This window comes from Dama dama, chromosome 18 (genome assembly GCF_033118175.1).
Source record: "Dama dama isolate Ldn47 chromosome 18, ASM3311817v1, whole genome shotgun sequence".
Classification (NCBI taxonomy): Eukaryota; Metazoa; Chordata; class Mammalia; order Artiodactyla; family Cervidae; genus Dama; species Dama dama.
The window spans coordinates 95,018,990-95,044,189 of NC_083698.1; the positions used below are offsets into that span (position 1 = coordinate 95,018,990).

Consider the following 25,200-nt stretch of genomic DNA (forward strand, 5'->3'; position numbering starts at 1 on the left):
CAAGTATTAATATTTGGGGCCAAAGTTTAGCTGCTGAATTAATCTTTCACTTTAAATAAAACTGGCAAACTAATATCTGGCTTTGGTGGTATTGTGTAGCAATGTGACTGTTTTCTCTTGAAATACAAATTAGGGGGAAAAAAATAATGAGCAACATTCTGTGCCAAAAGTAAAGACGTCTTACAATGACTTAAAAGTTAAATTATTATTTAATTATGAAGCTTGAAATGCTGAACCACTTTTTTTACATGATTAGGTCAAAGCAGTTTGGCATCTTTATTTGATCTGTCCTTTGTTTACTTTCACCTTAGAAGAGTAAAAATAGTTAAAAGTATCAAAGAACTCAGAACCGCACCTCCCCCCGCCCCAATCAACTGGTTGACAAGAATCAAATCGCCACTCCTCTCCCCTCCCCTCCCCGACACCCTATCTTCCAGTTTGCTAAATCTGAACTCTGCTAATGCTCTTTTTCCTATTCAGACTGTGGATGCTCTTTCCCTGTTATTTAGGCTCCAAATTTTGCCAATGACTTTCACCTCAATCTGATATTCCTTAATCTGATCTCGATTCTGACTTCTGGATAAAGAAGAGCTGCAAGCTCTTTCTACACACACTCCTCTTACCCTGGTATACACCGTCCTAGATCTTCCCTAAGACCTTGAAGCTTTAAAGAGCTTATTATTAGTCACTAGTCATTTATTTAGTCAGTCAGTCAGTCATCCAACAAATATTTATGAGCTCCCATTATGAGCTTTATACATTATCCTCAGTGACAAGAATACAGACATGAACAAAAATGGCAAAGTTCATCAGGTCAAGTCATGGCTGTAACCTACTCAGCATGAGCTGGACTATGGTCACTGCAGTTCTGAAAGTTTCTCTTTTGACAATAGATTTGTGCTAAGTCAAACAAAAGTTCAAACTCCATTCCTCCTCTCCCCTCTTAATCTTAAATAAAAGAATAATGCTTATGTTCCTATAATGGAATTAGAGTGGTTTCCAGAATCTAACGGCTCCAAAAACAAATTCTGGCTCTGCCGTTTATTAGCTTGGTTATCCTAGGCAAGTTACTTGAATTTCTCCAAGTCTCATTTATCTCATCTGCAAAAACAATCTTTAATGGTTTTTTTGAAACAAAATTTTCTGACACAAAAATGTAGACCAAGCATTAAGTAAACAACCTCACATTAAATAGGGACCACAACCTCCAGTCCAGGTGCCTGCTAATCCCATATTCTTCATTTATCCCTCACCCCCTTCTCTTCCCTTTTTGGTTTGTTTTCTATGACTAGAGACCTAAGTTTTGCCCAGTGCTATGAAATAACAATAATCACAATACAGGTACATACTACCGTGTATGGGCTTCCCTGGTGGTTCAGACAGTAAAGAATCTGCCTACAATGTGAGAGACCTGGGTTTGATCCCTGGGCTGGGAAGATACCTGGAGAAGGGAATGGCTACCCACTCCAGTATTCCTACCTAGAGAACTCCATGGATGGAGAAGCCTGGTGGGCTACAGTCCACGAGGTCACAAAGAGACACAACTGAGCAACTAACACTGACTTTTTCTACCACATATAAAACAACAGGATTTACTGTATAGCATAGGGAGCTATATTCAATATCTCCTAATAACCTATAATGGAAAAGAAAGAGGACAAGATGGTTGAATGGCATCAACTCAATGGACGTGTGTTTGAGCAAGCTCTGCGAGATGGTGAAGCCTGGCGTGCTGTAGTCCATGGGGTTGCAAAGAGTCAGACACAACTGAGTGGCTGAACAACAACAAATATATGTAAGACTGAATCACTCAGCTGTTTACCTGAAAATAACACATTTTAAATCAACTATAGTTCAATTAAAAAATTAGGCCTCTGGTTTGGTTTATCTGTGTTCTAGGGATATTACTATTCTAATCACATACGGTCCAGAGAAAAAAATTTCTCCTGTTGGACTGCTGTTACTATTTCATTGTAAATGCAGCTATGAGTCAGGCAAACAGTTTAGGTACACTGGTGAAGAAAAGGCAAGTTCAAGGAGCTTTATGATCAGAATTGTTCTAACACCCACAATCCAAATACAGAGTAAATCAAGAAGAGTCTAGTTTACCTATTATTTCTGTTTTTTTTTTTAGAGCTCACTCTTCCTTTCACTAAATTTCCTTCAGTCTGTCTCCATCTTTGCCTTCCTCACTCTTCTAAATGGCTTTAATATGGGATAAAAATGTATTGTTAATAGTTTCAGATTTCCTATCCTTAATGGTAAAATTTTTTAAATGTATCTCAAAACTGTAGTTTGGTGGAGATATTTACCATAGATCCAGTACTTCCTACAGGCCTCTACTACACAGCATGCGGTTCACTTGAATAATTTCTTTTTTAGGTCTTTCTTCAGGTAAAATGAAACGATTTATTTTCCTCTGATCTCTAAAACATGTACACGTTGCTGAGTTCTAAAGCATAAGTACACACTGTACCGTCATAAGAAATCAGTATCCTGAAAAGCTCCTTAACAGAGTAGGTTAAATTAGCACAGGTGTGACCATTTTGGAGCACAGCATGTAAATTAATACTAGACACCTGACTGATTGTAGAATGCAGTAAAACTATTAAATTTAAATCCTATATAGTTGAGTCAATGTCCCCAATAATTCAAGTTACAGCTAACCCTACATTTCCCCACTTAGAATTCAGAAGTCTGTAGGCTGGATATTTAGTATTGTCATGATGACAGATCTTTTGAGAACTGTATGGATGCAATCAATTCTCCTTTCCTATGATCCTCCTGTCCTCCTCTCTCCCCTGCCACTCAAGGTTAAAAGTCCTTACTTAAGGGTATTACTTTGCCAAGAAAAATCATGTATTACTGCACTGGTGACATTAGTGGGTAAAACAGTACCAGAGTTATATATTACAACATAGCTATGGATTCAAATATATAATATCAGTACTTTAAGTACTTTATATGGAACTTTATGATACAAGTAAAATAGATGGCACAACAAAAAGGTATAAAGTCTGAGAAGTATAAAATAAAATCAACATGCACTTACTCTACATAGTTTCTACAAAGTTAACAGTAAAGTTCTCTCACATCAAATGCACTGAACTCTCAATATTATAAACATGAATTCATTTCAAAATAATGAACAATGATACCCATAACAAATAATCATTTTAGTGAACACCTGTTTAATAAATGTAATATATGAAGACACAGTTTCATAAAACATTTTGAATGTGTTTTAAACAATAGTTTTTTGTTACTAGCTACAAATCCATACTAGGCTGATCCTGATGAAAGTGATCACCTTCTAAAATCCAATGGATCAGTCACCTCAGACATGTTCCCAATTGAGGGTTATTTTCACTGACAAAATCACTAACACCTGTAGAGGTACTACCACTTGTAGTTCACTTGTAGTGGACATAGTGCAATGGCTGAGAATCTGGCCAAAAAGAAAAAAACAAAACTGTTCATGGTAAAAAACAAAACATATATACCTTGTTTAAGAATTAGAGAACTACAAAATAAGTCCTGTGTTTTTAACACAGTTTAACAAATAATTACGCATCTCCATCTCTGGGATTCTTAACCTAAGACTATTCAAGATTCTGAAAGTATATATTCAAATTACAGGCTTTATGTTCATTAATTTACTTATTAGCATCACACGGAACTAAAACAAGGCAAAGAGGTATCAATAAAATGTGTGCCAGAAAACATGTTAAGTGCAAATGTGTGAGTCTTTTTAAGTATTTTTAATCAGTTAAAGTGTTAAGCATCTATCTTTCCAACAAAAAAAAGCCTTAAAGTGGAATCCTGCAATAATTTAAGGCCTCAAATCTTACCATATGTTCCCATACATACCATCTATATACCTACACAGAATCTTCAAATTTTCTTTTCTTTCCAAAATGACTACTTCAGGCATTTAAATTAGTTTTATATAGCTGATTTACTTATTAAAAGCACACTTTTCTTTTCTGAAAGAAGAACAGGTTTAAAAGCAACAGGTTAGGGTTGGGTATCTTCTATCAGGCTGGTGAGAAAGTAATTCAGTTTTGGACTTCCCTTGTGGCTCAGCTGGTGAAGAATCTGCCTGCAATGCAGGAGGCCTGGGTTCCATCCCTGGGTTGGGAAGATACCCTGGAGGAGGGAACAGCTACCCGCTTCAGTATTCTGGCCTGGAGAATTCCAGGGACTATACCGTCCATGGGGTTGCAAAGAGTCGGACATGACTGAGCGACTTTCACTTTCACTATAACTAGGCTCAAACACATCTTTATTAGTCAAAATAGGAACCATTACAATCAACATATTTTTGCCAATGAGAAATAAGTCTGTTTATTCCTGGAGCATAAAAATCCATGCTTTGGAATTCAACGAACTCTTGTAAAGCATTTTCTGCCGCCTGCTATTTGTGGAAGCGTTTTCCCTGCAAAAAAGTTGTAGAGATACTTGAAGACGTAATAGTCAGTTGGTGAGAGGTCAGGTGAATATGATGGATGAGGCAAAACCTTGTAGTCCAGTTCTTTTGAAGTGTTGGTCGTGCAACATGCAGTCATTGGGTGCTGTCATGGAGAACTGGGCCCTTTCTGTTGACCAATGCCGGCTGCAGGCGTGCAGTTTTCAGTGCATCTCATCAATTTGCTGAGCAGACTTCTCAAATGTAATGGTTTCACTGGGATTCAGAAAGCTGTAGTGGATCAGATGGGCAGCAGACCACCAAACAGTGACGATGACCTATTTTGGTGCAAATTTGGCTTTGGGAAGTGCTTTGGAGCTTCTTCGCACTCCAACCACTGAGTTGGTTGTTGCCAGGTGTTGTATAAAATGTACTTTTGGTTGCAGGTCACAATCTGATCAATAAATGTTTCGTTGTTCTTGCACAGAATAAGAAAAGATGACGCTTCAAAATGACGATTTTTTTTTTTTTTTTTGCGGTCAGCTCATGACGCACCCACTTATTGAGTTTTTTACCTTTCTAATTTGCTTCAAATGCTGAATGATTGTACAGTGGTCAATGTTGAGTTCTTCTGCAACTTCTCCTGTAGCCGTAAGAGGATCAGCTTCAATGATCCTCTCAACTGGTTGTTGTCAACTTCTGATGGCCCATCACTGCATTTCCTCATCTTCAAGGCTCTTGTCTCCCTTGCAAAACTTCTTGAACCACCACTGTACTATACATTCATTAGCAGTTCCTAAGCCAAATGCGTTGTTGATGTTGGGTGTTATCTCTGCTGCTTTACAGCTCATTTTGAACTCGAATAAGAAAATCACTCAAATTTGCTTTCTGTCTAACATTATTTCCCTAGTCTAAAATAAATATAAAATACACTTTCAAATTGTGGTGCTGGAGAAGACTCCTGTGAGTCCCTTGGACTGCAGGGAGATCAAACCAGTCAATCCTAAAGGAAATTAACCCTGAATATTCACTGGAAGGACTGATGCTCAAGCCCCAATACTTTGGCCACGTGAAGCAAAGAGCCGACTCACTGGAAAAGACCCTGATGCTGGGAAAGATTGAGGGCAGGAGGAGAAGGGGGAGACAGAAGATGAGATGGTTGGACGGCATCACCGATTCAATGAACATGAGTTTCAGCAAACTCTGGGAGACAATGAAGGACAGGGAAGCCTGGCATGCTACAGTCCATGGGGTTCTAAAGAGCTGGACACACGACTTAGTGACTGAACAACAACACAGCAAGTGATAAATCATTAGCAAAAATATAAAGTGAGAAATGTGCATTAAAATCATGTATAACATAACCACATTTATTTGGAAATGTATTCTAATATCAAACAGCAAAGTTCAACAATGCAAAACTGCAATTACTTTTGTACCAACCTAATAATTGAAAATGTGAAGTATTAGAATTTTTTACTGGTGGCTATGGTTTTTCCAGTAGTCATGTATGGACGTGAGAGTTGGACTCTAAAGAAAGCTGAGCGTCGAAGAATTAATGCTTTTGAACTGTGGTGTTGGAGAAGACTCTTGAGAGTCCCTTGGACTGCAAGGAGATCCAACCAGTCCATCCGAAAGGAGACTGGTCCTGGGTGTTCATTGGAAAGACTGATGTTGAAGCTGAAACTCCAATACTTTGGCCACCTGATGTGAAGAGCTGACTCACTGGAAAAGACCCTGATGCTGGGAAAGATTGAGGGCAGGAGAAGGGGACAACAGGGGATGAGATGGTTGGATGGCAGCACCGACTTGATGGACATGGATTTGGGTAGACTCCGGCAGCTGGTGATGGACAGGGAGGCCGGGTATGCTGCGGTTCATTGGGTCGCAAAGAGTCGGACATGACTAAGCGACTTAACTGAACTGAAGGTATAAAATTTTTAATTTAACAAAATACGTATTTCTATATAAATAAAAACTATCAAAATTAAGAAAGTCCTTCCAAAACATTATAGCAGTAACTGAATGTGGAAAAAAGATTAGTATGATAAAAAGTAGCTTCATTTTCAATAAACTAATAAACTAATTCATAGCTCTGTAACGGGAATAAATTCCCAAAAACTTATGTAGCCAGGGAAATACCCTGTGTTCTGTTCCAAAGGTCTACACTCTGAAAGACAATATCTGTAATAATCCCATGATAGGAAGAGAGATGGGGAAAAGACAGAAAGGAGGGGGGCAAGAGAAGAGAAAGAAAAATTCTAAAATTTCAGGCATAGTCTCTGCAGAAATTTGTTGAGTGAGAAGCGGGGGGATATATACTTTCTTAAGATTGTTTTTTTTTTTTTTGTCACCATCATATGTGAATGACAACTTAAATATATTTCTTCCTATCTTTTATTCCTGACAGAATTGCTTATTTCACTGTTTTCTAGTAACATCATAGGTAATAATATAAAGGTAAAAGGAAAATTTTTTTAAACCTCTTAGCAATTAATGTTATTTTGCCCAGAAACTTACAGACTAAAAAACAAACAAACAAAAAAACCAAAAAACAAAGTTCAGTTAATCATTTTAGCAAGCAGCATCTATCTTGTTCCTCATTTGGGCTTATTAATTTTAAACAGAAATACAGGGACCCTCTTATTTCCAATCTGGGGTCTTTTTTCTGAAAACTTGGATCTCTATTAATCAGTTCAAACTTACATTGTTCTTCCCTAACCAGCAAAAGCTGGTTACAATGCTTTATTTACTGTAACACTCAATCTTCAATTTTTTCCATCTATGTATTTCAAATGTGGTTCTGAAACATTTCAATGCAAATGATGCAGAAAGAATACTCTGCTAGAATGAGTCAGACCAAATCCAATCCTTCCACTTATCAGTTGTTCAACTGCAGGCAACTTTACTTTCCATTTCCCTAACTATAAAACGGAGACAAGACCTATGGGTAGAGGTAACGATTAAATTTCATACACATCTGTATGTTCATTAATTATGTGGGACCATAGCTGGCCTAAGGACTCAAGGACAAGGCGTTTATTTCACTACCTTCCATTCTCACTCTGATGTTCTACAGCGTTCATTCTCCTGTATACTGCAACCAAACAGAACTTCTTGGCTCTTACAGCTGTTTATTCTTTTTATACAATTGTATGTTTTCTTAAAGTGTTTTTACAGTTGCTAAATTTTATTCATATATCATATAATAAACAGGGAAATAATTCATTGAGAACCTACATAACTATCTACCTTATTTATTGTTGGTCCTAAACACCCTTTTTGTTCTTTCCTGGTAGCTCAGCTGGTAAAGAATCAACCTGCAATGCAGGAGACCCCAGTTCGATTCCTGGGTCAGATCCTCTGGAGAAGGGAACAGCTACCCACTCCAGTATTCTGACCTGGATAATTCCATGGATGAGTCCACTGAGTTGTAAAGAGTCGGACACACCGAGTAACTTTCCCTTTCATACACCCTCTTATCAGAACCTACCCAAGAAAACTCATCCTCAAAAGTTACTGAATACACTGGCCAACACTGCAGGTCTCAAATGATACTGGCTGAATGAACTGTGAATGAACCAGTGAGAACTGTGCTAACTAGCCTTTTTTTTCACTTCTAGAGTTGGAAATCAAGCCAGGTCGTGTGACTGGCACTAGTGCTGGAAAGAGAAGAATTCTGGCACATTTTTGAGGATGGATGACCTTTGATAGCCAAAAAGACTTTGTAAAATTCCCTTTCAGTTTTAAGATTTAAATTAGCTTCTGTTTGCATGTTTATAAGTAACGATTCCTAATTTTCAGAGTAATTTTAGGTCTCCTGCCTAAGGTTCAAATTTACAATAAAAGCTCAGTACTTTTAGAGAATTTCATTCAGCCTCTCTTCTCTTACCCCAATCTACACATGGCTTTCCATGACTTGCTTTTCCTTATAGTTCAGTATCTTTAAACCATAAAGATAATTTTTTTGGAAAGGCTGATCCCCAAAATAAGTTTTATATTTGATCATATATTTTAATTATTTTAGTTCTCAAAAACTCCAGGGGGAAAAATGAAATTTAGTTTATTGGACAACCTAATTTTTGGAACTTGAATGTTACACAGCAGTGAAGAAACTATGTACCATGTGCAAAATCTAGTCTGCTGCCTACTTTTGTGAATAAGATATAACTGGACACGCTCATATGTTTACATATCATCTACAGCTGCTTTTGAACAATAGTAGAGATGAAAAGCTGTGATAGAGACTGTAAGGTCTACAAAACCTAAGCCAAAAGAGACACTAAGAAAATGGTCTATGTAAAAAAACAAAAACAGCACACATTTACTATATAGTTACAGTATGTGAGGCATTGCTTTGCCAAATTTTACCTTAACTATCTCCTTTAAAACTGGGTAAAATTTTTGGATAAAATTTATGGTTAAAACATATGAATTGGGTACTATTATAATTCCTATTTTCAGATGGGAAAGTTGAGGTTTGATGAAACTAAATAGTCTGGTCAAAGTTAACAGGTGGATTGGGAGTCAAACCTAGGTCTACTGGAAACAAGAGTAGAAGTATAATTACTCTTCTTCAGAGGGTTTTAAAAATAACACTAAAGGTGTTTTCCAAGGACTTAGTTTGTGATTAGAAAGCTTTCAATTTTATTGGTTTGATGGTCCACATGCTTTTATATTGGAAGTAGTATATAACTACTACTACCTATGTTAGTAGTAGTACATAAGTACTACTTAGTATGTAAGTACGGAATTAAGTATATATTTTAATATTTGTCCACTAATACCAATGAAAGAAAAATGATTTTTATTTTTCACAAAGAAATGAGCATAAAAACTATCTTTACTTTTACTGAGACTGTATGGTTTTTAAAATTTTTTTTAATTTATTTATTTTTAAAAACAAGTTATACTGGGATTAAATGACAATTTAAAGCAATTATCAATACATACATAGTAAGTAAAATGGACATACCCCATGTCCAAGGTCAGGAGCGGTGGCTGTGCGGCACTGTGAGGCGATACCCCACGTCAGATGGTAGGTGCTGGACGGGCCATGAGGAGATACCCCACGCCCAAGGGCAAAGCAGAAGCCCCAGCAAGATGGTAGGAGGGCAGATTCACGTTTAGAATCAAACCCCTTTCCAGCCAGAGACGCTCAGGGGGCTCAAACAAACCTTGTGTACACCAGGACCCAGGGACCCCGCAGAGACTGAGAGAGAACTGTGTTTGAGCGTCTCCTGTGGAGGCACGGGTCAGCAGTGGACTGCCACGGCGCAGGGGCTCTGGGTGCAGCAGACCTGGGCATGGCACAAGCCCTCTTGGAGGAGGTCGCCATTAACCCCACCACAGAGCTGCCAGAACTTACACAGGACTGGGAAATAGACCCCTGGAGGGCACAAACAGGACCTTGTGCACCAGGACCCAGGAGAAAGGAGCAGGGACCCCACAGGAGACTGACCAGACTTGCCCGTGAGCGTCCAGGAGTCTCTGGCAGAGGCGTGGGTCGTGGCGGCCTGCTGCAGGGTTGGGGGCACAGAGTGTAGCAGTGCATGCCTGGGACCTTCTGGAGGAGGTCACCATTATCTTCATTACCTCCACCACAGTTTGGCCCCAGGTAAATAGCAAGGAGGGAACACAGCTCCACTCATGAACAGAAAACTGGATTAAAGATTTACTGAGCATGGCCACACCCACCAGAACAACACCCAGTTTCCCCCTCAGTCAGTCTCTCTCACCAGGAAGCTTCCATAAGCCTCTTCATCCTTCTTCATCAGAGGGCAGACAGACTGAAAACCACAATCACAGAAAATGAACCAATCTAATCACATGGACCACAGTCTTGTCTAACTCAATGAAACTATGAGCCATGCTGTGTAGGGTCACCCAAGTTAGACAGGTCATGGTGGAAAGTTCTGATAAAATGTGGTCCACTGGAGAAGGGAATGGCAAACCACTTTGTATTCTTACCTTGATAACCTCATAAACAGTATGAAAAGACAAAGATAGGACACTGAAAGATGAACTCCCCAGGTTGGTAGGTGCCCAATATGCTATTGGATATCAGTGGAGAAATAAGTCCAGAAAGAATGAAGAGATGGACCCAAAGCAAAAACACCACTCAGTTGTAGATATGACTGGTGATGGAAGCAAGGTTCAATACTGTAAAGTGCAATGTTGCACAGGAACCTGGAATATTAGCTCCATGAATCAAGGTAAATGGCAAGAGTGAATGTCAACATTTTAGGACTCAGTGAATTAAAATGGACTGGAATGGGTGAATTTAACTCAGATGACCATTATATCTACTACTGTGGGCAGGAATCCCTTTGAAGAAATGGAGTAGCCATCATAGTAAACAAGAGTCTGAAATGCAGTACTTGATGCAATCTCAAAAACGACAGAATGATCTCTGTTTGTTTCCAAGGCAAACCATTCAATATCATGGTAATCCAAAGTCTGTGCCCCGACCAGTAATGCTGAAGAAGCTGAACTTAATGGTTCTAAGAAGACCTACAGGACCTTCTAGAACTAACACCCAAAAAAGATGTCCTTTTCATCATAAGCGACTGGAATGCAAAAGTAGGAAGTCAAGAAACACCCTGGGTAACAGGCAAATTTGGCCTTGGAGTACAGAATGAAGCAGGGCAAAGGCTAATAGAGTTTTGCCAAGAGAACACACTGGTCATAGCAAACACCCTCTTCCAACAACACAAGAGAAGACTCTACACATGGACATCACCAGATGGTCAACACTGAAATCAGACTGATTATATTCTTTCCAGCCAAATGTGCAGAAGCTCTATACAGTCAGCAAAAACAAGACCGGGAGCTGACTGTGGCTCAGATCATGAACTCCTTATTGCTAAATTCAGACTTAAACTGAAGTAGGGAAAACCACTAGACCATTCAGGTATAGCCTAAACCAAATTCCTTACAATTATACAGTGGAAGTGAGGAAAAAGATTGAAGGGACTAGATCTGATAGAGTGCCTGATGAACTATGGATGGAGGTTTGTGACACTGTACAGGAGACAGGAATCAAGACCATCCCCAAGAAAAAGAAATGCAAAAAACCAAAATGGCTGTCTGAGGAGGACTTACATATAGCTGTGAAAAGAAGAGAAGTGAAAAGCAAAGGAGAAAAGGAAAGATATTCCCATTTGAATGCAGAGTTCCAAAGAATAGCCAGGAGAGATAAGAAAGCCTTCCTCAGTGATCAGTGCAGAGAAATAGAGGAAAACAACAGAATGGGAAAGACTAGAGATCTCTTCAAGAAAATCAGAGGAAACATTTCATGTAAAGATGGGCTCAATAAAGGACAGAAATGATATGGACCTAACAGAAACAAGATATTAAGAAGAGGTGGCAAGAATACACAGAAGAACTATACAAAAGATCTTCCCGACCCAGATAATTACAATGGTGTGCTCACTCACCTAGAGCCAGACATCATGGAATGTGAAGTCAAGTGGGCCTTATGAAGCATCACTATGAGCAAAGCTAGTGGAGGTGATGGAATTCCAGTGGAGCTATTTCAAATTCTACAAGATGATGCTGTGAAAGTGCTGCAATCAATATGCCAGCAAATTTGGAAAATGCAGCAGTGTCCACAGGACTGGAAAAGGTCAGTTTTCATTCCAATCCCAAAGAAAGGCAAAGCCAAAGAATGCTCAAACTACCGCACAATTACACTCATCTCACATGCTAGTAAAGTAATGCTCAAATTCTCCAAGCCAGGCTTCAGCAATACATGAACCGTGAACTTTCAGATGTTCAAGCTGGTTTTAGAAAAGGCAGAGAAACCAGAGATCAAATTGCCAACATCTGTTGGATCACTGAAAAAGAGAGTTCCAGAAAAACATCTATTTCTGCTTTATTGACTATGCCAAAGCCTTCGACTGTGTGAGATCACAATAAACTGTGGAAAATTCTGAAAGAGATGGGAATACCAGACCACCTGACCTGCCTCTTGAGAAACCTGTATGCAGGTCAGGAAGCTACAGTTAGAACTGGACATGGAACAACAGACTGGTTCCAAATAGGGAAAGGAGTATGTCAAGGCTGTATATTGTCACCCTGCTTATTTAACTTATACGCAGAGTACATATGCTGTACTATGCTGGGTTGGACGAAGCACAAGTTGGAATCAAGACTGCCGGGAGAAATATCAATAACCTCAGATATGCAGATGACACCACCCTTATGGGAGAAAGCAAAGAAGAACTAAAGAGCCTCTCGATGAAAGTGAAAGAGGAGAGTGAAAAAGCTGGCTTAAAACTCAACATTTAGAAAACTAAGATCATGGCATTTGGTCCCATTCCTTCGTGGCAAATAGATGGGGAAACAATGGAGACAGTGAAGACTTTATTTTGGGGGGCTCCAAAATCACTGCAGATGGTGATTGCAGCCATGAAATTAAAAGATGCTTGTTCCTTGGAAGAACAGTTATGACCAACCTAGACAGCATATTAAAAAGCAGAGATATTACTTTGCCAACAAAGGTTGGTGTAGTCAAGGCTATGGTTTTTCCAGTGGTCATGTATGGTTGTGAGAGTTGGACCATAAAGAAAGCTGAGCACCAAAGAATTGATGCTTTTGAACTGTGGTGTTGGAGAAGACTCTTGAGAGTCCCCTGGACTGCAAGAAGATCCAACCAGTGCATCCTAAAGGAAATGAGTCCTGAATAGTCACTGGAAGGACTGATGCTGAAGCTGAAACTCCAATACTTTGGCCACCTAATACAAAGAACTGACTCATTTGAAAAGACCCTGATGCTGGGAAAGACTGAAGGTGGGAGGAAAAGGAGACGACAGAGGATGAGATGGTTGGATGGCATCACCAAGTCAATGGACATGAGTCTGAGTAAACTCCAGGAGTTGGCGATGGACAGGGAGGCTGGTGGGCTGCAGTCCATGGGGTTGCAAAGAGTTGAACAGAACTGAGCGACTGAAATGAACTGAAAAACGGAAACACATTTAAGACTTATTTACAGATTTGAGTGTTTTTCTCAGTAATGATATTTTCAAATGCTGTTACTAAAAGCTCTTTTCATATATGTAATCTTATTTTTTAACTGAAATATAAATGACCTACATATAACACTATGTTAGTTCCAGGTGCACAACATAGTGATACCATACTTCTAAAGATTTCAAAATAATACCCATGGTACGTATAGTTACCATCTGTCACCATATAAAGTTATTACCATATTAACTATATTCACTACACTGTACATTTCATTCCTGTGACACATTTATTTTGTAACTGGTAGATTATAACTCTTCGTCTCCTATTTCACTCATCTCTCCCACTCTCCTTCCCTCTGGCAACCACCTATTTGTTCTCTGTTATCTATGCATCTTATTTGTTAGGTTTTGTTCACTTATTTTGCTTTTTAGATTCCACATATAAGTGAAACTATACAGTATTTGTCTTTCTCTGACTTACTTCACTTAATATGATAATCTCTAGGTCAATCCATGTTGCTCCAAATTATATTATTTCATTCTCTTTTTATGGCTGAGTAATAGTCCATCGTATATACACATGGCACACGCTTCTTTATTCATCTACTGATGGATGCTTAGGCTGCTTCCATATCTTGGCTATTGTAAATAATGCTGTAATGAAATTAAGAATTTGAAAATACTTAATGAAATTCTAAAATGATTGTCATGAGAGGTTATAAGTGGAAGTTGTTTTATACCTGCTATATATAACTGCTATCATTATTACTGTTTTTCATAACTATTATAGTAATATGGAAAAGGTGAACAGAGTAGTTTGAAACTGAGCTTTGTTTAAGTGAGGAAATGAAATATTATTTATACTAAGAACATATGTTTTAAAAAGGAATATGTAAAAAAAAAAAGCTTTGGGAAAAAACGAAGGAAGGGTCAATTTCTGGAGATACTTCAACTCAAATTTAAGTAAACTACAGGTGGGTAAGAGATGTGATGAATACTGGAAATACAAAGATAAGTTCTAACTTCAAAAACTATACAGCACAACAGGGCAGACAGGCAGGTAAACATTAATATAGGGTTCTTAACTGCAAGCAACAGAAACCAATTTACAGTCATCAACACAAATGTACAGATATTAAAAACAGCTCTGAGAATTGCTGAGACATTTGAAGAACCACACTCAATAAATGGGTAGGAACCAAGTGAGGAGGCTTAAAGGGAAGAAATCAAAATCAAAATCTGTGACACGAACCACCTGGGTAGAGAAAAGATGCCACAACAGGCACTACTTCTCCTTTTGGAAACTGGATGCTTTACTGCAGACACTGTCTCTTCCTGTGTCTGAGTATCCGCTCCAGATAAAAGCATCCAATTAGCCATGTTTGGGTTATGGGCCCATTTCCTAAACTTTGGGCAAGAGAAAGCAATTTATTTGTCCTTTTCTGCTTGTGCAGTGGGAGTTGGGCCTTGCATTTCACCAAGATTCATACTATATATAAATAGCAGAAAAGAAAGTGAAGTCGTTCAGTCGTGTCTGATTCTGTGACCCCATGCACTATAATCTACACCAGGCTCCTCTGTCCATGGGATTCTTCAGGCAAGAACACTGGAGTGGGTTGCCATTTCCTTCTCCAGGAGATCTTCCCGACTCAGGGATCGAATCCAGGTCTCCCACACTGCAGGCAGACTGCTTCACCCTCTGAGCCACCAGGGAAGCCATATAAATAGCAGGGAACTCTTCAAAAGCAGGAAGGGGCTCAAAGGCTGCAAGGTCCACCCCCAAGAAAACAAATGCCTCTCTACAAACACTGTAAATTAAATCGAGACTTGCAGAAATATTTTGAGAGGGAGTCTCTGTGTTCTCAGTTTGAAAGGCATTAGTCAAATATTTAAATAATAACAAGTGATACACTCCTATACCTGGCACCTTTGCTTTTTTAACCATTCATTAAGACAAAACTCTTGGAACATTCAAAACTTAAGAGAGATATTCCATAGAGCAAGAGTTTCTTAAGCCACTTACAGTTTTTCAAACTCAAATCCAATGACTTGTTAGTCAAGCCCAAAGCCCATAAGTCTTAAGTTTAAGCAATTCTACACTAAAACATAATACAACAAGAAAGCTCTGTATTATTAGCATACTACACTGGCATAAACGAGAGATTAATAACACAGGAAATGTTATGCAAAACAAAAACTTTAAAAATAAGCAGAAATTTACCAAGCAAATAGAGTGGAACAAAAAAATAATAGAACAGTGGTAATAGCTATATAAAGCACTTCATGAGAAAACAGTGCAATGCAGTGCAACAGGCACCTGTTCGGGTCAGAAAAGTGAACTGAAGTCCTAATCCTAATTAGCAGTATAATCTGAGTCAAGTCCTTTCCTATCTAACTTTTCCTCATTTACAAAATGAGGAAGGTAGCCTAGATGACCTTTAAGTAGTTTTGCTTCTAAACAAATGTTAGGTTATCATTATTAATAACAATGGTTAACACTTATTGGCACTCACTGTATTCCAAGGAAAATAGTTTACAGTTTACGTATATTAAGTAGGTATCATTATCTCCATTTTCTCCAATTCAGGAATTTCAAGCTCTAAGCAGTTAACTAACTCATCCAAATCAAGTTAGATCAAATCTTAACTTTTCCTGAAGCTCAAGGTTATATTTACATACAGTAGTTATTGTACAGGTCTGGGGAACTTGAAGGTAATGTGCCTCTGTCTCTTCATTCTCTCAGGTCAGCTTAAATTTTTGTTTCTTCTCTCGTTGATTTCATTGACCACAGGTCCTCCACACCCATATTAGTGTCTTGTGGACTAAAAAAGTAAGTCAAGCTGCCTAAAAATTACTTTCAGTCACATTTCTTACTACAGGTAGCCTGGATGTAGTAATATAAAGTAATTCTTATTTATCAAATTAAAAATCCCATGGACTGAGGATCCTGGTAGGCTCCAGTCCATGGGGTCGCAAAGAGTCGGACGCGACTGAGCAACTTCACTTCACTTCAATTATCAATTCAGCTGTGATTTGATTACCTAAGCAGAACTTTGCTGTTCTAAATACTTTGATACAGAATACTGCCATGCTGTACCATACCTTCCTACTTTGAGATACTTCATTAAGAATTAAAATCTAAAGCAGCATGTCTTCAGATCACAAGCTGCAAGCATTCGAGGAAAAAGAAAATGCAATGTTTATGAAGCCATATAGGTTAAAGGTAAGGTCGGTTCCAAAAATGCTCAGTTTCCTTAAAATGACAGAAAAAAAGGAAGAATTCTTAAAGAAATTCTATTGCAGTAATTCTAAAGGGAATATAAGAGAGAAGATGGCTCTATCCCATACTAAAACATATTATGAAGCTACCATTAAAATCGCTTACTATGGATAGAAAAAGAGCAAGAAACATTGGAATTCTCTTTATGACAAAGATAATAGTTCAGATTAGCAGGCAAAGAGGAATTACAATAAATGTGAAAATTGTCTTAAAAAAAATACACCAACTATATTCCCATTTCATACCTTCCTGTGAGATAATTAACAGAAATGATCACATGTCTAAAACAGAAAAAAAAAGAAAAACAGAAGTTCTGAAAAAAAGACCAACTTTACTCATAATCTGATAGAGCAGAAACAGTCTCTTCAAATAGCACACAAAATCCAAGTCACAAAAAGGGGAAAAAGCAACAAATTCAATCACATAAAAAGTAAAGACTGCTGTAAAACAACAAAAAAAGATAAGAGGCAAGAGACAAACTGGGAAAAATACTTGCAAAACGTATGATAAAAAACTAACAATTTATAAAGGGCTCATACAAATCAATTTAAAAAATCAGACCAATTACCTATTAGAAAAATCAAAGGTATAAACAAGAAATCTGAGGAAATGAATACAAATGCTAAAAGTTCTGATGTTTCATTTCCTCATTAAAGAAATGCAAATCACCTATTCAAATAGCAAAAATGCAATGTCATTAGGGAATGGTCAGTCTCATGTGCTACTGACTCGTGTCTAAGTTGATAAAACTCATCAGGAAGGTCATAGAGCTATGGCCTCAGAAACTGTCAAGGTGTATATACACATACATACATACATACATACATATATCTATATATATATATAAAGGTAATCACAGTAACGTGAGCCAGAAAAAGATGTTTATTATGGAGCATCAGTTAAATTATGGTATATCCATAAAGTGGAATAATATGTACCACTTAAAAAGCAGGGATGAATAAATGTAATGTGGAACCTAAGATAAATTATTAAGGAATTTAAAAAAAGCAAAGTGCAGAAGTGTGCATAGAAATTTTTTTAAGTGGGGAAATAAGAGGAGTAAGTGGGTTTTCCAATGTTTTTCTGGAATTACTTATGTGAACCTGTTAAGAACGGCTAACTTTGTTCATAGGTACTAGCACAGAGAGCCACAGATGCTGTATTTTCTAATCTGTACCTGAGTTAATTTCCCTTTTTAAAGTTAACAGTAATTATCTAGAGAGTAGAATTACAGACCAAATTTCGTCTTTTTTTATACTTCTCTGTCTTAAAAAAACCTAATAAAATCTGTATTTTAAATAAAAAAGCACTCCAGTAGGGATAATGGGCAAGGGGTACTTTGTTGCATTTTATTAACAGGAAGGCCTGGCTTGCTGCAGTCCAGGGGGCCACAGAGTCAAACATGACTGAGCAACTGAACTGATGATTATATCAATACAGCTTCATCTCTTAAATAATAAGAATGCTATTTTAAAATTTAAATCAGCTTTATTACACTTTTACTTGTTTGCCCTAGTTTTTGATGTTTAGAATCTCAAAGCAAAACATGACAAATAGCTGATGTACATATGAGTAAACACTCCTCTTGCAATGTAAAAAAGATATTCTCATTTTCAATTCAAAGTAAGAGACACACAGAAAAGTATCTAAACTATTCTGTATCTACTGAGGGCACCTTTTTACACAAGCTGACCTACTGGCTTTCTGATTGGGTCACAAGCCCTGCTGCAGAAAGGGCCTAAACACAGTGACAAATTTTTACAAGAAAGAAACTGGTAATTTAAAAAAGAAACAAAAAAGAGGAAACTATGTAAAACTGATATATGCAAGATAGTCTGAATCAGGACCTCTTTTCAACTGCCTATTAGGAAAGTGAAGTGATCCCAATAAGTCATGCAATTTCTAAAGATTAGAGTTGAACCTTTTCCTCAGGTTCAAGAGATCCTTTTCTCTCACAAGATGAACAATTGTTGCTTTTCAACCTATCAGAATGTCAAAGGCAGGTGTAACTAGAAAGGGGCTGGAAGGGGAAAGAAAACCACAGAGAAAGAGAAGTTAGAGAGAGACCTGATGTCTAGTGTTTCACAGCAAGTGAAACAGAAGCACCGGTAAACAAGAGTACATATATCAGACCTGCTGGAGATTCTAAGGTAACTACTTATCCATACAACTCACAAACCTTCACCTGAGAGCTGGAGTCTCAAAACTAAACCCAAAGCTCACCTCTAAGTAGTCTCAATGGATAATTACCATCTTGCTGTGATTATTTTTAATACTTAATTATACTCAATAATATAGCATCCCTGAGTTATCCAGCATTATTGAAAAATGAAAGTCAATGTTATGCTTACATAACAAGAGCTTTTACGTCAGAGAGACTGACTTAAAATCTCAGCTTTGTTACTCAAGAGCTCTACGACCTTGGGCAAGTTGTTTAACCTTTGGCTTTGTTTCTTCATCTCTAAAATCGCTAATATTGGGTTAACAAATTAACTATGTTCATGGGTTGGAGTGATAAATAAAAGCAGTTACACTTCTACATGGCTTCACAGTATTCAAATAAAGTTTTAAGAACATACTTTTTGAAAAAAGTGCCATTTGTTTAAACCATTCTGAATAGAAATCTCAATACCTCAGTTAATTTTTGTTTCTTCTTAAAGCAAACAGACACAACTTAACTTTTTCTACAGGATAATTACTAATATAAATGATAAGATTATGTATGACTATGAGGGCTTCACAGGTGGCACAGCAGTAAAGAATCTGCCTGCCAATGCGGGAAATGCAAGAGACGCAGGTTAGATCCCTGGTCAGGAAAATCCCCTGGAGTAGGAAATGGCAACCTACTCCAGTATTCTTGCCTGGAAAATTCCATGGACAGAGGAGCCCGGCGGGCTACAGTCCATGGGGTTGCAAAGTCGGACACAACTGAACATGCGCACGTGCATGCACACACGTTTCCACAAGCTATCAATCAGTTTCCTTAGGAACACTTTAAGATAGCACCTGACAAGACTTAAAGTTTATAGAGAAGTCTCCATGCTAATTATTTCCAAATGTAACAATTTTAAAAGTAAACAGTTAACATTTTTAAAAACTATAGCCATTTTACTATATCCTTATTCACAATCAAATAACTTGTGCTTGCCTTTTGCAAGCCCCTTTCTCATCTTCTTAATGTGCTCACGCTAAATTACTGTGAGCTAAGAAGCCAGATAACCATTTCATGGCAAATCGATCTGGTGAAAAAAATATGGGCTGTAGAGACAGCTCTGTGTTTAAATCCCAGGTATGTTACTTATTTTGTGATCTTGTTAAGTTACTTCTCTTTAGCTTCAATTTCCTCATCTTTAAAATGGGAATGCAATTACCTATACTGAAATGCTGTGGTAAAAGGCAAATGAAAATTGAGGTAAAAATCTTACAGAGTACTTTCCAGTACCTGCCAAAATAAGTCATCCTGTCGATGATAATTATCATTACATAACTAATGCAGGATGTTAAAACTACAGTGAAGTTACGAATATAAAGGATTTCTTATTTGGAACATATGCTTTTAATGTGTGAAATTCCTTGGCACCATACTGGATATACAAAGATGAAAAAGGATATATGTATCTATCCTCCAGAGGCTCACAGCCTTTAATTAAAGACAGACACACAAACAAAATCATAGCAATTTGGTAAGTGAAACAGTAGAAGCCAGCAGCACTCCATTTGAAGTCAAAATGCCTTTCTGGAGGAGGTGATAGTTAAGCTAAGAGGATAAACAGCTCACCAGGTAGGACTTAGGGACTGAGGTGAGCTGACTGGGTCAAGAAGGATGAAAGATCACAGGTGAAGAAAATACACAAGTAAGAAACACCTTGGTGAGGTGTGGAACAGAGCACGTGTAGAGAGGAGCATTTAAAAAGGCCAGATCTTCATGAACTGGGATGCCAAACCAAGGAGGAGTTGGCCCTTTTAAAAATAAATAATGGGGAATCACGAAAGTATAAGGGTAATGAAGGAGGTGAGCTGAAAAAGACGCTCAGATTCCTATTACATAGAGGTTCCTCCAGCTGAGATGTTCCAGCTGACCAGGGAAGAGACGCAAATGACAGTCAAGGAAAATACAGTCCAGGTGGTTAAGTAGCAATTAATTTAAAGTAGTGATGTTAAGAGAAAGGAACTAAGAAATAAGGTAGTCTTGATTTCCTTAAACTCAAAAAGTTGGGGAAATTCCCCAATTTCTAGTTTGGGCAAATGGTTGGGTCATGAAGTCATTAGTCGGAAGGTGGACAAGAAAAATAGAAACATTCAGGATTTATCTGAACGCAGTTATTTACTAAGTCTGGAGCTCAAATGAAGGTCGAATTAACTCCAATGGGAGAAATTAACATAAAGGCAGAAATGGAAGGCAAAAATAAGACATTCATATGAATCACACAGATTGAAAACGGTGAATACTACTACCATTGCCGATGAACATCCTTACTTCGTGTTTTTCAGTTGTTTTCCAATTGAACAAACTGTTATATGTGACATGTTACTTTTAATCTACATGCTACCTTATAAGTATGAATGCTTTTTCCAGAGGTCAGCTGAACATTAATGTTTAAGTTTTCTGAGCATCACTATCATGCCAAGATTAGCAAAGTGTTGGGGGCCTGAAGAGTGCCCAATAAAAATGGAAGAATTAAGTAAATATAGTGTTTAGGTCAGTCAAGAAACCAAACTGCTTCAGATACTGTTTTAATGATGATTCAGATAAGCATGTAACGTGGAATAATCTGTTTTTCTTTATATGTTGCTTTTTTCATTTAGCAACATGTAATTTTCAATGGTTTTGGAACTTTGAATTTATTTTTCAGAATTCAAGAATTCACCCCAAGCCAACAATTTATGCCTATCCATACTCCAGACTTCTGTACAGAAGTCAGAAGTCAGTAAAAAAGTACAATTATTGCTTTTATTTTACGGAAAAATACTAAACCGCTTCATCTACAGGTCCATTCTTATATGTTAACAATGTGAGAGATCTTCACAGGTGTACTCAGGAGAGTATTTTAAAGATTCTCATCCCTTAGAAGGAAAACTAGACAACAAGACGTGTTCTTTATGTACTTTCTTTGTACACAACTCAGATAAATATAGATCACATAAACTTAGAAAATAATAATGACTGCCCACCAGATGAAAAAGGTGAATCAATGAATAAGCAGGGAAGATGGAGGCTGGGTGGAAGAAACCATGTTAGGAGGACTTGAAATATAAAAAGGCACAAGAGGAGAGCTCAGTCAGTTAAAAATGGAGGGCTAGTTTTTGGCTGTTTTGTTTTTTTTCATTTTTCATTAACAAAACAAAAGATATTTTAAGAGACTCAACAGTGTCTTAGTTTTTACTCGATAAAAACTAAGAAAAGAAAAAGCTCCATCATCTGTTCAAAGAATTACTTTTTTGGATAAATCAGTTCTTAATACTTTCTTTTGATGTCTATCCTTCCCTCTTATGCACATCTTTTTTGTTAATGAGTGTAGGCAGTATGGTCGTATTAGGGAAAAATCAAAATTAAACAGAACAGAATGACCTAACTTAAAAACTGAAAATAAATTAATCCATTGTTACTGGCACTTATTTTTACACAAATGTTTTTGTGTGATTGAAAACTGTGCATAATTTGCCTGGATGTGGACCTTGGAAATGTCCTGCTAGAGATTTTGGTATCATAAATTTTCACTATTACAGTTTAGATTGTGAGACTGCAAGGAGCAGTGAAAGAGTCTAAGTCTGGGAGTCATCAGTTTAGTTCTGCCTTCATTTGTTATCTCTGTAACTAGATTTTTTTTTTTTTTCTTATGCACCCTGTATCTCAGTAATCTTATCTGTAAAATGGGACTAATAAAAAGATTTACTTCACAAGACTCACAAGGATAATGTAACAGGAAGACACTATGTAAAGACACTATGTTATTTTTGTAGCTGCAAACTCAGTCCTTAACTTTTCAAATCTCAAGAATATCAAATAAACTAGGTGCCACCATTAACAGAAAAACAAGAGCCCACTCACTTCCAGAGTACTGCATGCAGTGTCTCACCACTGGAATCATACCATGAAGAGTTTCAAGTAATTTCTTTCCTTTAACCTTACATTGAAACATCCGAAAAGACTGGTTTCAGGCTCCCACTAGCTGAAGGCAGTTAACTGTATCCTAAAAATCCATCTCAAAGGACTAAGAAGATAATCTGCATGTGGAAAGTCTAGATTGTAATGGTACTAAACAGAGTAAAAACTAACAGTAGCTTGCCCTGCACAATCCTGTAAGTTTTAAGAAACTCTGCTTTTGCTTACTTGCTTCTAACACTCCACTGTGAAGCAGAAACACAGTATCATATACCAGTGGTCACAGCCTTTGAAGAACTAGAAGCTGGATCAGATTCTCAAGCTTTTAGAAGTTGAGCAAGATGCCCTCCATGATCATGTCACAACGTTATACATTTTAGAAACAAAATGTGCTCCGTATTTATGTAATAAAGTCTTATTTATTTTGGAAGATTTCTTTTTAGATCATCACCATACTAGAATCACACGTAAATTCTCTCATAATTACACAAGGCATAATTTCAGGGCCCAAAGGCAGGCCACTGGAATTTTAAGTTTACCACTCCATCACAACGTGGATTCACATTTGGGTTTAGGTTTGAGATTAGCTTTCTTCATCATGATTTTCCCTCTAAATGTACTATGACTAAACTACATTACTTTTTTATTACACATGTAAGCACTTCTGATGGAATCTAGGAGAAAGATGCAATCACTGAAGTTAACCCGCTGGTTTGAAAACTGCTCAAGTATCTTAAACACTCCCAGATGCTAACTGACAACCTGACCACTGGAAGCAAATTAAGTTATTCATTGCAGCCGGGGAGAGGAAAGAGGCCACACCCAAAGTTAAGAGTTCACAGTGAAGTGACACCAAGTTTCAGCATTTTAACTATTGCTATTTTTGGTGCTCTTTTTTTTTTTTTTTCCTTTCACGGTCAAGGAACACTTTAAATTCATAACAGGCCCAAAGTTACATAGAAAATGTTACTCTGATTCTAATCACTTAAGTTACTTCATTCAGTAGTGGGCAGGTCCAAGATGGAGAATTACCTCATCCAAAGGAAAGCTGGAAGTAATGTTGGCGTCGAAGAGGGCCGAACTCAAGTCCTCAGTGCTCATAAGCGACTCTAGAAGAGCTGGTCACCCACTCTCCCCAACCCCCGAGAAACCAGGAAGGCAAGGCTCTGTGTCACCACGGCAGTTATTTGACCCAGAATGCGACCGTTTTCTGTGGACCCAGTTTTCGGCTTTAGACGCTCCCGGCCTCCCACTCTCTCCGCGCCACCTCCATCCAGGAGGTCGCCCCCGCTTCCTCAGCCTCCTCTCCATCCCACCTCCGTGCTCTCGCCGACTCCACTCATTCCCCCACCTACCTTGGCCACATAGTCTTTCACCTCATCCAGGTCTCCGTTTTTCAGGGCCCACATGAACTCCTTGTCGCACATCACTGCAGCGGGGCGGGCCGGCTGGCCGGACAGCAAGCGGATACCGCCGGGCGAGAGGGACACAGGGCCGCGCGGTAGCCGCACAGAAGAGAAGGCAGGGTAGGCGGCCAGGCGGGCGAGGCAGTTGGCCGCGGCGACCGTTAGGGCGGGAGAAAGAAAAGTTTTTTTTTTTTTTTTTGAGGCCACCGGGCCCAGCAGAGCAGGTTCCGCCTGGCCGAGGAGAAGCAGGAGCGCTTGCACTTCCGGTTCACTCCCGGCTAGGACCGTCCCCCAACTTCCTCTTCCTCTTCCCCGCGGCGAAACGCCCTGCTCGGGACCCCGCCCCGAAAGCCCGCGGTGGAGCGCTCCGCGTGCGCAGACGCAGTGAGTGAGCCGTCCGGACAGCGCTGGTCGGGGAGCAGTGGGCGTGTCTGCGAGGCCAGAAAACTGGGTTGGAGGTTGAGAAGGGCCAGAGCGCTAGTGGAGGAACTGTGCGGCGTGAATGGGAAAAACTTAAAAAAACAATTCGCAATGTCGGAGCGCACCCTGCTCACCTTCTAAATGTTCAGGAGAAATGTCTGATTTGAATTCCTGCCCTTTTCTTTTCCCTCCTTCCCTCCTTTTCACCTTCCTTCCCTTCCTTGATCTTTCCTTTCCTTCCTCCACTATTGAGCATCCTTGGGCTCCTACTACATGTCAGACTCTGCTAAGCCCAGAGAATACACTTTAAAAAGAAAAAAAGGTTCAGTTCAGTTGCTCAGTCGCGTCGGACTCTGCAACTCCATGGATTGCAGCACGCCAGGCCTCCCTGTCCACCACCAACTCCCGAGCTTATTCAAACTCATGTCCATTGAGACGGTGATGCCATCCAACCATCTCACCTTCTGTCGTCCCCTTCTCCTCCTGTCTTCAATTTTTCCCAGCATCACGGTCTTTTTCAATGAATCAGGTCTTTGCATCAGGTGGCCAAAGTACTGGAGTTTCAGCTTCAGCATCAGTCCTTCCTGAATGAGTATTGAGGACTGATTTCC

General features: G+C 38.6%; 1 protein-coding gene across 1 annotated transcript in view; it reads right to left on the reverse strand.

Moving 5' to 3' along the window:
• MTPN (myotrophin) overlaps positions 1 to 24,402 on the reverse strand; it is a 73,608-nt gene extending 49,206 nt beyond the window's left edge. The window contains exon 1 of the mRNA XM_061165877.1: positions 24,119 to 24,402. Within this exon, the coding sequence (XP_061021860.1) occupies positions 24,119 to 24,190 (72 nt within the window). The 5' untranslated portion in view covers positions 24,191 to 24,402. The remainder of the gene's footprint in view (positions 1 to 24,118) is intronic.
• Between the last annotated feature and the right edge of the window lie 798 nt (positions 24,403 to 25,200).